The 19,120-nt window shown below is 37.7% G+C and overlaps 1 protein-coding gene across 1 annotated transcript in view; it reads left to right on the forward strand.

Annotated features, from left to right (window-relative positions):
* grm3 (glutamate receptor, metabotropic 3) overlaps nt 1-17,129 on the forward strand; it is a 39,583-nt gene extending 22,454 nt beyond the window's left edge. The window contains exons 4-6 of the mRNA XM_042744378.1: nt 6,900-7,975; nt 10,365-10,542; nt 11,824-17,129. Coding sequence (XP_042600312.1) covers nt 6,900-7,975; nt 10,365-10,542; nt 11,824-11,900 — 1,331 coding nt within the window. The 3' untranslated portion in view covers nt 11,901-17,129. The remainder of the gene's footprint in view (nt 1-6,899; nt 7,976-10,364; nt 10,543-11,823) is intronic.
* The last annotated feature ends 1,991 nt before the right edge of the window (nt 17,130-19,120 follow it).

A 19,120-nucleotide genomic window follows, 5' to 3' on the forward strand; every position in this document is an offset into this window, starting at 1 on the left:
CAGAAATAAATGACATCTTAAGTTAAAATAGAAAACTCTAGTAATATTTTGCAATATTACATTATTATACTGTATTTTTATCAAATAAATACAGCCTTGTTGAGCAAAAGAGACTCTGTTGGGAACCAAACAACATTGGAATCCATCCATTTTCTTTGTATGGACAAAAACACACTGAGACACTTCTCAAAATATATTTTTATGCTCCAGAACCATGTCAGTTTACTATTATTGAGATACTATAATTTTATTGATATTTTGAATGGTTTATATATATATATATATATATAATATAATATATTTTTATTTTTTATGTCTTTATATTTGTATTTAAGCATTTTTATGTTGTTTACATTTTTGTCATTTTAGTACCATGTTAAACTAAATGAAATAAACTACTTTAGATAATTTTACGTTTTAAAATACTTTATTTTAGTTAAAGTTAATTTTAGTTCATATTTAAGTAACAAACCTTTCTATGTTTTAGTTTAATTTAAATAATAACCTGGCACAGAAGAAAGAAACTCATACAGGTTTAAAACAACATGAGAGTGAATAATTGATGACAGAATTTACATTTTTGGACAAACTAATTCTTTAATTAAATCCACTGGATACCATGCAAATATCTGGTATCATTTGTGACTGAATGACCCAAAGATGGATATTAACACCAGGTGTACCATCTACTCTACAACCCTGAAGAATATTCCACCTCCTTCTAGAACATTCTTCCAGCAAGACCTGTTTATGGCTTATTGCATGTTTAAGTGTTAGAAGCGGTTAGCTGGATGTCACAAAGTGCTATTCACAGGCAGCTTCTCTTGTCAGTGGTGTTGTGTAAAAACCTTACCCTCTGAGTCAGTGTATCTGTGCTGTGAGGAGCCTGTCACATCTCCAAGAGCCCGACTCCTCGAATACCCTAACACACTTTGGCAACATGCCGTTGCTGTAGCAATTAGGTCGCCACATGGCATCAAGTGGTGAGGTAATCCAGTAGGGTTACAGAGGGGAGTTCTGTCAACAAAGAGTAAAAGAAAGCAAGATAGAGAGGGATACAGTACTTCCATTGAGACACTAAGCACAAACAAACACTTAGATATTCGCCCTCATATTCCAAAACCGCATGATCTTTATTGATTTCTACTACCTACAAAGGCAACTGCCTTCTTAAGCAACATCCAAACTAAAATAAAACTACATACGTGATACTGTATGTCTGGAACACTTTACACAGGGAGCAACTCTCAAACTAGCTTAGATTGGCTTGTACTCTTCTTTTTTTGTAATGAAAGACTGGCAAATTCAAATGTCATATTGAAGAGGTTGAGAAACTAACAGTGCTGCTTAACACCTGCTTACAGTACTTACATTTAAAATGACGGATAAATATTTAGAAATATAGGTAATTTTAAATGTACCACTGCAATGCATGCAAAAATTATATAATAATACATATATTTGGATAATTTGACTACCTTAAGCTAATTTAGATGATAGGCTGCCCAGCATAAATTATATTGAATATTACATACAGTAATCTGTGTAAAAATGCCTCAGTTAATAATAATAAAAAAAAATGTATTTCTCCATGAAGGATGCATGCAATTACAGTTGCAATTTACACTACTTTGTAATAAAATACTAAGAAATTGTAATAAAATTGAATAAAAAATCTGTTTTTATTTGATCAAAATGCTGAAACAGAAACAGTACAGAAACAGTAATATTATATATATACATATACATGATTAAAATTCAAACAGGTATCAAACAGCAGTATAATTCTACCTCTAACCTTTTGAAACAGTCACCTTTGTGTCGGAAACACCTGTGATGCTTCAAAATAATGTCTAGGTAGGCAGTTCACTAGAATCTGGAAATGAGCTATCAAAACACACACACACACACACAATAGGATATTTGTGTTTTTCCTTTTCTCAGACACTTTCAGCCCACACACCATGAAACAAAACAATTGCTCATCCGCCCACCATCGCCTCACAAACACACACACACACACACACACACACACACACACACACACACACACACACACGCACACACACACATACACATATGAAAGCTGGGATTTAAGCATCACCTCCATCTGAAGCCACTAGATCACTTACAACTAATTAGCCGCCTCTCAAATTCACAGATCTGGAGTAAATATTTATCATGCCTCACAACAATGGATTATTATTTTAGCGATGGTGTATTTTTGGAGCAGCAGAAGCGTTTGACACTGAGCAGCTACAGAAGAGTTTTCACCTTGCTTACATTCTAAACAAACACACACATCATAATACACTATGAAACAAAGCAATCGCTCATCCACCCACCATTAACACAGACACACACATGCACTACACACACACTGAACTGGCACCACAGAAAGAAGAGCTTGTGTATTTGTTGCTCTATGGTAGATTTATTGTCATGTAAACAGCGATGTGGGAAAGTCAGGCATGGATAGCATCTCTGCGCTCATACAACACAATCTCACAAAGCTGTGTCCAAACTGCTGTGCATTTATATCGCTGGAAAAAGTCATAAACACATCCACAACTATCTAGCAGAGGTGGTAAACCATAGGCAAGTCTCGAGTTTGCAGAAAAGAAAAAATGTCAAGTCTGGCTCACCTCATGCAAGCTGTCCTGCTAAGAATCAAGTAATGCCACAGCACAAAAAGTGCTTTATATTACTAATTTATTTCCCCTCAGGAAATAAACTTTCTGTTTTATGAATTATAAATATCCGAAAAGAAACATACTGTTGTTTTGTCTACATTAATATCTAAAATCTGATTCTGTCAGTGGTAGCTAAATTGTGTTACAAGGGGGAAAAAATATAGTAAATAGATAAATAGATCACAGAAAAAAAAACATTAGTTGTTAACCCATTAAATGAATGTAAATTTGGGAATGACTCATTTTTGGAGGAATAGGACTCATGATGCAAAGAAATTCAAAATTAAAAAAAATATAATAATGATAATTAAGCATCATATCTGTTTTTAACATTGATAAAAAAAATTTTTTTTTTTTTTTTTGAGCAGCAACATATAAATAAAATGTATAATATACTGTATATATTTGTATTTGTTCTTTTTAACTTATACTACTTATTTACATCAATATTAAATGTGAATATATTATTAATACTTTTATATATTTACTCACCCACATGCTATTCCAAACTGGTTTTCGTCTGCAGAACATAAATATTTTGAAAAATGTTTCAGTTGAGTTCAAATCAATGGTGTTAAAAATTTTGAAAGCACTTAAAGGTAGCATAAAAGTAATCCATTCAGCTCCAGCAATTTAATCCAAGTCTTCAGAAAATATATGATCACATTTTATGATGAACAGAGCAATATTTAGGTAGTTATTCAATCTCGAATCAAATGAAACGATTGATAACTCATGTATACACCCAAGAACCAATTAGGTTTGATGTTACTGAAAGGTAGCTGTAGCCTATTTGATTTGAACTCTGTAATAATTAGTTGAATAAAAAAAAAAAAAAAAAAAAGAATAAATAAATTATGAAAAAATTATTATAATTTAGTCTTAAATTTAACTCTGGGTGACTAAAGCAATGTAAATAGCATGCTTTTGTATGACTGTGCACTGTGTAAATGTAGACTGAGAGGTTTTAGGTGTTCTGCGACTCATTTTGCAAAATAATTCATTGTTATAACATTGTTGCATCATCTACCACAAGTCCAAGTAGACACCTGAGTCATTTAATTTAAGTAAGCAAGTCACAAATCCTTAAATATGCAACTCGAGTTAAATCATGTAACTGTAGTCCTCCACCTCTGCTATCTACTCATGACACACCTCTTTATCATTTCTTTCTGCTCTCCTTTCTTGGTGAAGAAGCACTCTCAACTGTCAAATTCAGCTGTGCATATGTCTGTGGATGTGTGTGTGAGGGAGTCCTTGACGGGGATGCTGTATCTGAATGGCAACTGTCAGTTGCATAGGTGTGCACAGTAGAGATATGTTGTTTTTAAGCCCTGAATTTTGGAAACGTCTTGGATGCCAGATTGGCATGTTGTGGTACCTCAGAGTCAAGAGGATCATGCTCAGCAGTGATGTCACATCGCCAACTCTATGTGTCTCTGTCAAAATGGAAAATAATGTAACCATGGAGCTTAAAGAGGAACTGATAAGCGTATATTACCAAAGAGAGAGACAGAAAGAGAGACTGCACAAGTTGTAACAAAAAAAAAAGCACTTTTCTTTTGAAAACAATAATTATATATTTTTATATTTATGGTATGTATAAACAGCTCAGTTGCAGCTAAATCGTGCATGATTCAACACATCACTAATTTATTTGCTGAATGAACCAGTATTTTGAAACAAATCGGCTGAATTAATTAATCAATGACACTCATAAAGAGAGTCACTTGTCGCCAACTACAGGCGTAACAATGTAACCTGCAGAAACGGTCACTGAATAAACCATGCCATTGCGCAGATAGTTCATCTGGAACGAGCAAACAAAGACAAATGGAGGGATAGCAGCAAAACATCTAATGTAATGTCTAGCATACAGGACTATTAAAAGAGTAAAAGTCTTTTTCTCCTTCAAAAATAAGTGCATAACACCCCTGACCACATTTATACACTCGATATGATGTACAGTGCTGTTCTTTATGCCTTAATGGTGATCTTTATGCCTTGTGTCAAAATCTATAAACAACTTTGCGAATCCCCTATGAGAGGGAGGTCAATTATAAATTCATGTTCATCCTCAGTCGGCCTGTGAATGTTTATGTCCCTCTGCTCCATGAGCAGTCTGAGTGATTCGTGTCAAGCAGTAATAGACAGAATTGCTCTTCTCACACAGGTTAAACTGCTCTTGCCGGATCTGTTCAAATCAATAAAGCTATTCTAAGGCACCGTCAGACTACAAGCCTGATTTGTTGATTTACCGTATCTGTGTCTACAGCATCCCCTAACAAAACATGCAAACATCTGTCAGGGATGCACAGAGAGATATTTTGATCCACACTTAGTTATTTTATATAGTGAAATACACTGTTTTTTGTCCACGATAAAACTTTGTTCTTTAAATTACACAAGGCATCAAAAGATCATAAAATAAAAGTGTAAAAAATGTACAATGAAGTAATTATTTTGCAGACTGCCATAAAATAAGAGATTTTGAGATTGAACTCTGATCAAATCAAATCATGACCCATATCCCATATCTGTCCATACATACATGATCTAATATCTGCATTTCAATCATACTGATCTATCCATCAACCTATCACTGATAGATGTATTTTGTATCCATCACTGTGATAGAACAACAGATGGATGGATAGATAGATAGATAGATGGATGGATGGATGGATGGATAGATAGATAGATAGATAGATAGATAGATAGATAGATAGATAGATAGATAGATAGATAAATAGATAGACAGATAGATAGATAGATAGATAGATAGATAGATAGATAGATAGATAGATAGAGATATCCATCCATGATTGTCACATTGAGTCCTAAACGGAAAGCATTTGTCACACAATAGGTATGTCCATATCCTTAGAGACTTAGCGCAAGCTAATTAACTGCAATTAGTGTTTGTAACGGGTAATTATATTACAGTTAATTATCCTGTTACCAGATGCTGATTATTTATTATTGGGGTGTGCTCAACATCTGCTTCCAATGAGGGATGATTACACATTATCGAGGGTCGCATGCCATCAAATTCTGGAACGAACAGATGAGCTATGAAGAAATGAACTATGGGCCACAGAAGGTTAATTTGATCCAGCACACGATGAAGTTCTCGAATACAGCAAGACGTGTGTGGATTTCATTGCACTTCAGCTTCATGTGTGTGTGTGTGTGTGTGTGTGTACGTGGGTGCGTGTGTGCATGGGTGTTGACATTGACGTTATCTTTGTGAATGATGGGGTTCATAACTTCTAACCTGTTTTCCTTATCTGATGAATCATCATCCAGCAGCGAGCTTTCAAAGACCCTCTGAGCAATTACACCGTGCAGAGAAATTGCACTGCACCAGGTTTGGATGTAGCCTACTATTTGTGTGTCTACATGTAGTTAAAATTACAAAAAATAAGTATATAAAAATCATGGCACTGTAATGAATACATAATATATATACATATACACATTCCTGACAGAACCAAATAACTAGCTGAATATGTATACATATATATATTTATAAAACTAATAATAAAAATAATACGTTATATGGACGGACGGAAGGACAGACAGACAGACAGATAGATAGATCGACAACTTCTGTCAACATCTCCACAACCTCAATTCTCACTCTTTCTCTTGCCCCTATAGAAAAATGATCACTTGTACAAACAGTAGTGACAGTTTCACCATCATCCCTTGAGGGGCATTTTCTTCTTGTCTTTTCTCCTGGTTCACAATATATCATTCTCCCCGAGGCCAAAACGCGAGACAGAAGCATCAGCTCCTCTGTGCTCATTTGCCCATGTCTTATTTTGCAATGTGCTGACCAAGGAAGCTTACTCCCAGAGCCCCAAGCTACAGTACGGGTGTGTGGGAGACTCCATATGAACGATAAAACCAATACCTAGCACATAAACCCTGACAGTAAGCAGCATGATTCCTCATCAAACCCTCGATATGTTCTCCACTCAAAATCGAATGGCGTTGCAAAGTCATTTTGTTTAGATATTTTATGATACTTTTCTTTGCCTACTATAATTGCTTCATGAGCCTGCAGCCATTTACGTACTTACTGATAATAACCAAAGACAGTCATAAAGGGAACTATCTGTTCTTGAGTTAATAACGTGTTTCATTCCGCTTGATATGTGTGAATTAACTTCTCCCCTCTTTCTTGTACTCTCTCTCAAGCTCCGTTCTCCCCTGCCGGCTCGGAGAATCAAGTAAAGTTTGACGCGTATGGTGACGGAATTGGCCGATACAACATCTTCAACTACCAGCGTGTGCCAGGCAGCGACAAGTTCACTTATATCCAGGTTGGAGAGTGGGCAGAGAGTCTCTCCCTAAATGAGGGCTTAATCGGCTGGCCGAGGGGAGCGGATGTACCCACGTCTCAGTGCAGTGACCCTTGCGCTCCCAATGAGATGAAGAAGATGCAAGCAGGCGAATACTGTTGCTGGATTTGTACTCCTTGTGAGCCCTATGAATACCTGCCAGATGAGTTCACATGCATGCCCTGTGCACCCGGCCAATGGCCCCGTCCCGACCTGACAGGATGCTACGACCTTCCTGAGGACTACATCATGTGGGAGGATGCTTGGGCCATTGGACCCATCTCGATTGCATGTGTTGGCTTCATATGCACCTTAATGGTCTTCGTCGTTTTCATTCGGCACAACGATACGCCGCTGGTTAAAGCGTCCGGTCGTGAGCTGTGCTACATCCTGCTGCTGGGCGTCTTCATGTCCTATGTCATGACTTTCATATTCATCGCAAAACCTTCGCCTATCGTGTGCACGCTGCGGCGGTTAGGCCTCGGTACCTCGTTCGCGGTATGCTACTCCGCCTTGCTCACGAAGACCAATCGCATCGCTCGCATCTTCAGCGGTGTAAAAGAGGGCGGGGCTCAGAGGCCACGCTTCATCAGTCCCAGCTCACAGGTGTTCATCTGTCTGTTGCTGATCTCCGTGCAGCTCTTGTTGGTGTCTGTCTGGCTACTCGTGGAAGTGCCTGGCACGCGGCGGTTCACAACGCCGGAGAAACGTCAGACTGTCATTTTGAAGTGTAACGTACGGGACTCTAGCATGCTGCTGTCGCTGAGCTACGACGTGGTTCTGGTGGTCCTCTGCACGGTCTACGCCTTCAAGACCCGCAAGTGTCCGGAGAACTTCAATGAGGCCAAGTTCATTGGCTTCACCATGTACACCACCTGTATCATCTGGCTGGCCTTCTTGCCCATCTTCTACGTCACTTCCAGTGACTACAGGGTACGTCTGACATGTAAAATTAATTCTGTAAAATAAGAGTTAACTGAAATTGCAATAAGTGTAACATTTAAAGGGATAAATTGCCCAAAAATGTAATTGTGTCACCGTTTACTCGCAATCATGTCATTCCAAACCTGTATGACACTATTTTTAAGTGGAACACAAAATAAGATATTTTTATGTTTTTAATGAAAGTCATTGTGCTCCAATGTTGCTTAGTTGCCAGAGTCAATGTATCTTCTTTTGTTCTGATATGAAACAATGACAAAAGTTTAATTTTTGGGTGAACTTCCCTTCAAATAGAAAAGGATGGTTTGTCAAGGCAAATCTTGAATGATGGATTCATTTAACCTCATCTGAAAGTTTAAAGATGTTTCATAGGCCTTATACACAGACAGATCTATAATATTTAAAATGTATATATTGTTTGCTATATTAATTTTTAAAAGTGTAAAAATGCAAAATGCTAAAAGCAGACAAATCAAATAACAAAATACAAGTCAAAAAATACATCTGAACAGTATGTGTGACCCTTGACCACAATTTTTTTTTTTTTTTTTCGAATAAATAAGCTTTACATTGATGTATGATTTGTTAGGATAGGATAATATTTGGCTGAGATACAACTATTTAAAAATCAGGAATCTGAGTGTGCAAAAAAAAATCTAAATACTGAGAAAATCACCTTTAAAGTTGTCCATATGAAGTCCTTAGCCATGCATACAGCGGGTAAAATAAGTATTGAACGCATCACCATTTTAAAAAAAAATCTAAAGGTGCTGTTGACTTGAAATGTTCACCAGATGTCAGTAGCAACCCAAGTGATCCATATATACAAAGAAAACAAAACAAATAAGTTCAGTAATTAAGTTATATGTAATAAAATGGAATGGGTGATGGTCAACATGCCACTGTGAACCTTTTGCCTCAATTCTGAGGGTAGGGAACATCTTACTTGTCTTTTTACTTAAAAAAAAAAAAAAACAATATTTGTTATTCTACAAATTGAAAGGAATTCAGCTTGCTTTGGGGTGTGGCCAAATTGATTACATTTCCAGCTCATGAATTTAAAGGTAACCAATACTTAACATAACTGAATTATACCCAATCCTGTCTGACATAAGCAGAAATACTGCTCAAATCAAATGAAAGTACCTGAAGCTAACTGAACACAGATTTAATCTGCTTTAGTGAGAATGAATCAAACTGATCTGAGCTGAAAAGCGGAACCAGAAAAAAAGCCATTAACATGCAAAACAGACGACGTTGTCTTGTATCCACGCTTGTGGGACCGTAAGACGCCTGCTGTTCAGATAGCTGTTACGTGTATTAGGAATTACACCAAGTAAGCAGAACTGTCAGATAGAAATCTGTTGACAAATTTAAATCTTCAGCAAACATGTAGCCTCAACAGAAAACTTCTCAATAGCTCGTTGATGCAACAAATATATCACATAGAGCGATTCAGTCTCTATAACCGAGCTTGTCATTCACCACACCAGCTTGAAGTACCCAAACAGCATTGCCACTCAAGAGAGAAACTGGACCATGTAGACAGCCTGCTGACGCAAAGAGGAATTCTTGCAGTGAGCAGGACGAAAACGTATATTACTAGGCTGCAGTCAATGAAGTGCAAAGAGAGGCTCTTTGCTCAAGAGACGTGGCCCTCAGAGACCATTCGCACAGAATGCTGATGCCTGTAGAAGCACAGGAAAGTTGAAAGATACAGAAACCCGTGTGCAAATGCATGCAGAGCTACGAACCGACCGAGTAAAACACAACAGAATAAGGACAGCTTTATAAGATGGCTCACGCTGATTACACTGCAGAAAATATGAGCAAGACTAACAGAACAGCTTATCTGTTCGCGTATTTTTAGCAGGACATGAACATACGCACATGGGGAACCTGCTGATAAGTCATAATGAGATAAAAGTCTAACTGAAACAGATCATACCGTTTATTTAGCTCTCTGTGAAATCGTTCCTTAAGCGTAACAGCGTTGGATAGTTAGTGAAGATCTAGATTCCCCTAGGCTGAGAAATTTCTGTTCAGTTTAGCGTTATATCCGTCCTCCTATTCGTTCTCTAACAGCGGTGCGCCTTGACGGGGGACTGCGGGGAACAACAAGAAGATCTAAAACTGGAGGGAGGAAAATTATGTTGCTAATGGGAGACATTCAACTACTTCTAATCAAATGCTATTTACACAGCACTTTGCTAAATGTCACTGTTATTATACCCCCGTGCTCTACCTCTTTATTAGCCAAGGGGGTTCTTGATAGTTACAACTAATAGCTTCTGATTATGGGAATGAATGGGAGTCACCATAGAGACAATGAGGGTGAGACATGAATTGTGGTTTTCCTCTCTTTATCTCTCTCGCTCAGGTCCAAACCACAACCATGTGTATATCTGTCAGTCTGAGTGGATTTGTGGTGCTGGGCTGCATGTTTGCCCCCAAAGTCCACATCATCATGTTCCAGCCTCAGAAGAACGTCACCAGTCACCGGTTAAACATGAATCGGTTCAGTGTGAGCGGGCCGGCCACTAGCTACGCATCCCACGGTGAGTTCTACACACAAAACAAAAAGATATATTCCCGTATTTGAAGAACAATTGTATTCATGTCAATGGCATAAATGTGACCATAACACTTTAGTATAGGGACCAGTTCTCACTGTTAAGCAAGCAGACTACAGACTTGGCCGATTATCTTGCCAATTGCCAATTATAACCAAGGACACACAATGTGTTTAAACCAGGGAAAAGAGCAGGGCCTGGGACAAAAACAAATTGTGTCTAATGTGATCATTTATTATATACTTACATCATGAATCACAATAAAAAAACTTGCAACAAAAAAACAGCACAAAGTGAGAAAATGCTGCAAAGCAATTCACTTGTGCTTTAAATACAAGTGACACACAAGGCCAACTGGTTGCCAGTGTTGAACTTTCCGCATTGCTTACACAGACGGTTTGTAGTGATTACAGCCCTTTGATATGCCAATTTACACTGAGGATTTTAATGTCAGCATTGTCGCACAGAGCAGTTGTGTAGGCGCCCAGAGGAAATGTGCGACTGAGCGGCCTTACTCCCGCCTGATGCTGGGTAATAAGCCCAAGTGTGCGCAGACAACAGCTTCTGCTCTAATGCATTATTCACAAGCACAAAAACAGATCAGGTAAACAGTTTCATCTTTATTTACATTTCATCCATCTAATAAATAACATGACAGACACTGCAAAGAAGAGAAGACACTGCAGAGCAGAGATCACATACAGTCACCCGCTAGGAGAGAAAAGAGCGGGAGGGAGGTAATAAGAGGAGGATCAAATTTGGGGGAAAACGATGTCAGTGAACTATGTGAAAAGTTTGTGGCACCTTTTATCTGAAGTTGGCCATCTGTAAACCTTGCTGTGTTTGGAATTGCATTTTAACATACATCACTATTGCTGCAGTATACAGTATACCATGTAAACACAGTATGAACATTTTCATTATGCATGGAATATCTCAATAAGTGATAGCCCTATACCTACTTTATACAGTTAATATTCTAGTAATATGCATGCTAATGAGCAGCTTATTAATAGTGAGAATTGGTCCTTATTATTTCTAATCCTATTTCAGTTTTAAATAATCAAAAATAATATGCATAACCGCATGGTTCTGTAATATATATATAAGAAAACTTCGGTATTAATTTCTTGCAAAAATAACTAAATGATATTATATGCAGGAACGAATATAAAAAATGAGGACTTGTTAGGTCCCATCTCTTTTACATTCCTTTGTCCATACCTTCTTTTCATTTGTCTAATTCTCCTTTTGCTCTCTTTCTTGCATCTGTTAGCGCCCACTACGTTCCAACGGTGTGCAATGGCAGAGAGATCGTCGACTCCACCACTTCCTCTCTGTGACCTCGCCTCTTCCTCCAGACTCCTGCTCCTTAGCGACTGTTAGCCAATCAGCACACATTGTGCTCTGCCCAAGAACTAGGTCTGCCTACAGTGTGTAGAAAGTGTGTATGATTATAATGATTATTAAATTATTTTTAGGGCTTGTTGTAAATATTAACTGACGTTGTAGAGAAACAAAAGAACAAAAAAATCCTTTATAGAGAGATTTTGGAAACTTTTGTTTTGATAGCTTTATTATGTATGTTGTAAACGGCCATGATGTGATAATGTAAAACTCAAACCAGTTTTTGATTGGGCCACAGTAGAGACTGACAGAAACAGCTCCGCCTGCAATACTGGACACTGGAATTTGTGGTCGTTTTCTTTTGTAGGCCTCATTGTAATAACCTAAACTGTATGTATTTCTATGTTGTACATTTTGTACAGAATCTTAACCGATGGTTTTAACAGCACAAGTTGACAGTATTAGAGTCTACGCTGGTCATGAGGTCCAGAGCGGGAAAACCATCGAGTGAGGGCTCGCACCTCAAGCTTCACGTCGTCTCATCACAGGCAGTGGCTGTACGCCAGAGGTTACAACACCATTTTAGTACACTGTCATGACATCTGAAAGCATATTACATTAACTGCATCTCATAAGCGTTGCGTTTTAGATTGGCTGTGATGCATGTTTATGTTGCAGCACATATATGCAGTGCTCTGAGATGTTATATATATGTTTACATTTATAAAGTTGATATATACCCCTTTTCCACCATAATGGTACCGTCCCACACTTGTCGACTGGATAAACGGTGAAAAAAAAATCACGTCCACACCTGCCACTTAAACCTGTTTGTGACGAAGCAAGAAACAGTATTGTCAGAGGGCAAACAATAGGATAATGTCCTCACCAAATACATTTTTTAGAACATAAATTGGAATTGTAAATAATTGAAAGTAAGGAGAAAAACTGAAACTGCAAATATTTACATGATCTTTTGCTCACCAAGGCTGCATTTAATCAAAAATACATTCACATTGTGAAACATTATTACAATTTAAAATAACTGTTTTCTATATCAATAGATTTTAAAATGTGATTTATTTCTTAAATGGCATAGCTGAATTTTCAGCATTATTATTCCAGTCTTTAGTGTAACATGATCCTTCAGAAATCATTCTAATGTGCTGATTAGCTGCTTAAGGAACACTTCTTATCTTCAGTTTTAAGAAATATTTGTGCTGCTTAATATTTCTGTCTACCCCAACACTGGCACCGGCACCATTTCAGTGGAAAACTGGTGATAATCGGTTGCGTTTCTGATGTGTGAAATGCTTTGTGATGCAGTGAATGTGAAATGTATTCTGTTGTTCGATATCGGCTTGTTGTGCCTTATCATTTGTCCTATAGTTTTAATACGAGAGGTTCCTCAGAGCCTTTGGGCGGGAGGGGACCAGGCCATTTTTTACAGACGTCTTTTTTTACATTTCAGAGGTTTTATACATTTCTATGTTTTTCTGTTGGTTCGTTTGGAAGAGAGTGGGACGCTCGGGTTCTTTGAAAAGCTGAAGATTGAGGAGAGCTAAAATGTTAAAAGTTTGCTTGTTTTTAGCTTGCGGTCATCGCACGGCCCCAAGGGATTCTGTACAATATCACGCTACCTAATGTAAGTGTCAAACTGTATCATGTTATTGTAGGACCATCCATTCGTCAAAAAGAGACATAGTAAACAAACATGTAACAGTAACCTAGAAATGCTAAAGCTCTCAGCATTCATAATTCATCAGCATGGCAGCAAAGGAAATCATTTGTGTGTCAGTTAACAGTACCAGGATGTGAACATACACAGCAGGAACGAGAAAATCGGATGACAGAGGAACATAACCAATCAGTGACAGATTAAGTCTTCCAATGGAGACGGACTTGCTCACAGAAACACAAGAGATGTAGTCCAACTACACAAATATGTACAATCAATGTGTACAATCAATAACTATACACTTCCTCACTTTTTTCCCTTTTCGCCCACTAATTAGTGATTACTATGGTGAGCAATAGGATTATGAATTCCAACAAACCCCTAACCTTAAGTAAATGTCATTAGGTAGCCTAACTCAAAACTCAGAACACCCTGCATAGCAACATTTAAAAAACAATCTGAACATTTGCAGCACCTGAACAGTAACTTGCTGAAAACCACTTAAAACATCTGAACAATTGCATAGCAACACCCTGGAAACTGCCCAGAACGCCTTAAAAACATGCAAACAAAAACATAGGAACACCTTAGGAACTGCATAACTGCACCCTGGCAACCATTCAAAACACCATAGTAACTGTACCATGGTAAATAAACCACTCAGAGCACTTTAGCAACTGCATAAAATGCTCTGGAAACCACCCACAACATGTTAGCACCTGCATAGTGACATACTACACTAATAACACCTTTGCAACTGCATAGCAATGCCAGTAACATACTAAAAACCACCCACAACCTCTTAGCAACAGCACAGTAACATTCTGAAAAACATAGAGAGCATCTTCACAACTGCATGGCAACTCCATGGAAACTAACCACACCCTAGCAACAGCACAGTAACATTCCAAAAATCACCCAGAATATCTTCACAACTGCATAGCAACAACCTGGAAACCACCCAGAACATCTTAGCAACACCACAGTAACATTCTAAAAACCACCCAGCACATCTTCACAACTAAATAGCAACATCCTGTAATCCACCAACAACATCTTAGCAACAGCACAGTTACATTCCAAAAATCATCCAAAACAACTTCACAACTGCATAGCAACACCATGGAAACCAAACACATCCTAGCAACAGCACAGTAACATTCTAAAAGCCACCGAGAACATCTTCACAACTGCATAGCAACCCCTTGGAAACCAACCACATCCTAGCAACAGCACAGTAACATTCCAAAAATCACCCAGAACATCTTCACAACTGCATAGCAACACTTTGGAAACCAACCACATCCTAGCAACAGCACAGTAACATTCTAAAAGCCACCCAGAACATCTTCACAACTGCATAGCAACACCCTGGAAACCAGTACTGTGGCGGTCACTTTTACACAAATAAATAAAAATTTTGCTCTTTGTATTAAAGAACTACAAAAACATATGAGGCAATATGAGGAGAGCAGATACAGTCCACATTTGAAACAAAGAAAGTCAGTAAGTCAACGTGTGTAGAGAGATAAACAGCGTGGTTTATGTAATGTATTTCACTGCCCCATAAACTCCAGCCCCATACTCAGCAACTCAATGCTTTTGTGGTGAGGCTTACAGTACAACACCCTCCCAAAATCTGCACACATCCTCTTTCTGCACGTTAAGTTGCTAGGGGTCCGCGTTCCAGCCTTAGCCTCTTTAAGAATGTTTTTGAGAGAAGAAAAAGTCAAATGTGGCGGTTTCGTCTGAGTGGCTTAGAAACGTTTTAGGAGGGAGCCGAGACTGCAGTCTGCGCAGAAACACAAATGGAGAGTGAGCCTCCCTCACCCACTGCAGCGATTTCATTTCAGAGTGGGGATCGAGGGTCTTACTGCAAAAGCAGCCGGCTGTGTCTAAACGCGTCACTGCATGGGAAAGTTTAAGGCAAACTTTCAGAGTTCTGTTCATGTTTGACATAAGTCTTCACACCACGGCAGAATACAGATGACAGCCCTGTTTGGAGTGATAAATACGGTTAGGTTCATAAACTGTTTTGAAAGAAAGTGACAACCGTCCGTATCCTATAACCAAAGTGACTACTTGATACTTACAGGTGTCACATCTGAATTCAACATCGAGTTCGGTTGATGTGTGAGCAGAACTAAATAGTGGAGTGTGTACTATGTAGGCAGAGTGCAAGATATTAGTATCAAAGTTCACCCAAAAAAGAAAATTTGCAGATTTTACTGATTTTAAAATGATTTCTCAGGCTATACAAGGTGCTTGTTCATAGGAACAGATTTAGAGAAATGTAGCATTTCATCACTGGGTCCCCAATGGATCCTCTGTAGTGAATGGGTGCCGTCAGAATGAAAGTCCACACCACTCCAGTTCATCAGTTAACATTTTGTTTATCGAAAAGTTACACTTTGTAAGAAAAAAAAAACAATCATTGTGGTGTTTTTAACTACTTCTTGCCAAAATATCGGTCCATAATAAAGGACACTAGGGGATGGAAAAAAAATTTTACTGGAAAGGGCATTATTTTGAATTATAGACATGATGGATTTTTTCTTAGAAACATATAGCCTTTTGCTTTAAGACATTAATTGATGGACTGGAATCTTGTGGATTACTTGTGGATTATTGTGATGTTTTTATCAGCTGTTTGGACTCTTGTTCTGACGGCACCCATTCACTGCAGAGGATCCATTGCTGAGCAAGTGATGTAATGCTACATCTGTTCTAATGAAGAAACAAACTCATATACATCTTGAATGGCCTGGGAGTGAGTAGATTTTCACTATTTCTATTATTTCTAAGTGTCTGGGTAGACAAGGTAATTGAGAAAAACAATTAGGAGGAGTCTTAGAAGGAGTCTTAGGGACTTAGAAGGAGTCACCAAAAAGGTTTAGATTAATCAAACTAAATCAAAACAATACAAAATCTTGATATGTACTGTGGTTATATCCATCACTTATAGTTACAGGCATGACTCAAGACCAGGCCTGTACAGAATCTGCAGACTTTTCCCCACATTTTTCTGGAAAGAAAAATCTGCAAAAATCGGTTAAACACAATTGAGATTATCAACTTACTTGCCAAAATACTTAATAAATATAACTTAGGTAGGTTCCAATATTGTGAAAATCAATTAAACTGATTATGTGTGGGCCTGCAAGCATAAAAAAAGATGGATTAATTTTGTTTTCTGTTGTATGTACAGGACAATTTAGAGTCACATCTGTTAGTAAATACAGTACAGTTGTCAAACCCAAATACTGAATGTGTGACTGGACACTCTTTCTCTGTTTGTTTTTCTGAAATGGCATGTTCGTTGGATGTATCAAGAACAATTTGGGATGATTTTGAATTTGTATGTAAGGCTTAAATAGACTAAAAACCCTCCTTCAGATCTGTAAAGGAGTTACAAATGTGTTGGGTGTAAACTTCAGGAAGGCACTGAACTTTTCGGTTTGACCACAAAGCAATAGAACAGTACCCTGGTGCAGTGTGCAATAAAAAAGGACATTACGGCATCATAATAAACAAACTAAATGATGAATTGTCTGTTTTATTCCTTATGTCGAGGTTGTGGGATAACAGTGAATCTTTATCATACACAAACACTGACGGAACTTCTCAACACTTTCTGTCACTGGGACTGTGATGGATTCAGATGTCTCACAAAGAGGAGTCAGGTTAGCATTTCCTCACTGAAATTTAAAATTAAAAAACCTTCCCAGGGTGTTCTCTCTTCAGCTAAATTATTCTGCTGACATCCAATCAGCTGGCTTCTGGCTTTCTAAAGAGGACGAAGCAGCAGAGATTATAAGCGGGGAAAATGGAATGCAATTTTTGCCAGGGATTTTCTGGCCAGAATAATACATTGGAAGTGCTGAAGTCTTTGAAAACTCTTCCTTTTATCAGCCACGCAAGTTCGTCTGAGGAGAGAGAGAGAGAGAGAGGACAGGTGAGAGAAAGAGAGAGAACGGCATGAATGAGAGAGTTAAAGTTATGGCTGAGAGATAGAGATAGCGAGGGATATATATATTTTTTTTTGGTGAATTGGGCACATCACACCGACTTCTTCCGTACTCGGTGGAATTCTAATGGCTGTGGCACCGACTCAAGGCTTTTATGGGAGATATCAGAGCTGCACTTTTCCAGTTTAGACACGACCTCCTCCACCTACAACCACAAGATTTCTGAAGCCCCGAGAGACGAGGAGGCACAGGAACGAGTTAAGAGTCAGAATAAAAGATAGTTAGCTGTGACATTCAAAACGAGTGAGAGAGCTGAGGACAGCTTAGGAACACCCCCCTCCTTCTCTGAATTTTTTTTTGAGTAGCAGTTGGGCGGGTTTTGTTGCAAAAACCTGGCAACCCTGCTGCAGCTGTAAAGCAATGGTTTACCCAAAAATGACAACTCTGTGATCATCTACTCACCATCACATTGATCAAAACCTCTGCTGTTACAAAAAGAATCTTCACCCTCAGCTTGTCATGTTTATATTAAACATGTTTAAAAACAAAACAAAAACAAATAGCATAGTACATTCGCAAAATTATGAGCTTAATTTGAGGAAAAGATTTGATGTGAAAAACCTGATGTGATGTATCTAACACCACCAAATCTGATTTGAGAAAAGATGATGCAGTAAATAAGGACTTACAGTAAATATCAGTCTGATCGCAATATACAGACGACTTTAGAAGACGAAGAAATAAAATATATGGACCACTTTTATGGTTTGTTGTTGCTGCTGCTGCAAATTATGTTAACATAATAAGCATAGTTATTTTAAAAACAGCATAAAATTTACAAAATATTAAATCTTTTGTTAATTGAAATAAATCTGAAATAAAATAAAATAAAAATATAAGAAATACTTGAATTTGAAAAAATAGAAATGTTGCCTTGACAACTAAAAGAAATTACTTTGAAGTACTAAAATAAAAAGAAAGCCAAATATAAATATTTAAATAAAAAATAATAACCCACCCAAACTACTTAAAATTAAAAGGAAGGCTGAAAATGTAAAAAAGCTCTTTTCAAATATGTATAAATAATATAATAGTGCATAAAAACATTAGATGACCATTTTTTTTATTGTTTTTTTAAGTTCTTCAATTTGACACATTTGAGAGGGCAAACGATCATTTATTACACACAATATCAAAAACAAATTAAATCAAGAACTGACATCAGTTGAACACAGTTACAGGTTCAATTCACTGTAAACACACACACACAAAATGAGAAAAATCACAGAATTACTCAAGTGAATAATATTGCCTACAGTATATCTAACACTTCAGAGTAGTGGACCAAACAAAACAACTAAATCCCAGCGGCACTGTAAACCACAGGTTTACACCTCAATCCAGAATCAATCCAGGTCTCGGCAGATCATTTCCCCAGATTTCATGTCGATGGGTCTTAAAATTTCATGAATAAAAACCCCACCGGCAGTTCATTAAGTTCCTTAATTAGACTGCAAATGTTTCATCACCTCAGTCTGCAGTCACAGTTCTGAAGGAATCCTTCTCTCCT

Source organism: Cyprinus carpio, chromosome B18, assembly GCF_018340385.1.
Source record: "Cyprinus carpio isolate SPL01 chromosome B18, ASM1834038v1, whole genome shotgun sequence".
In the NCBI taxonomy this organism is placed as follows: Eukaryota; Metazoa; Chordata; class Actinopteri; order Cypriniformes; family Cyprinidae; genus Cyprinus; species Cyprinus carpio.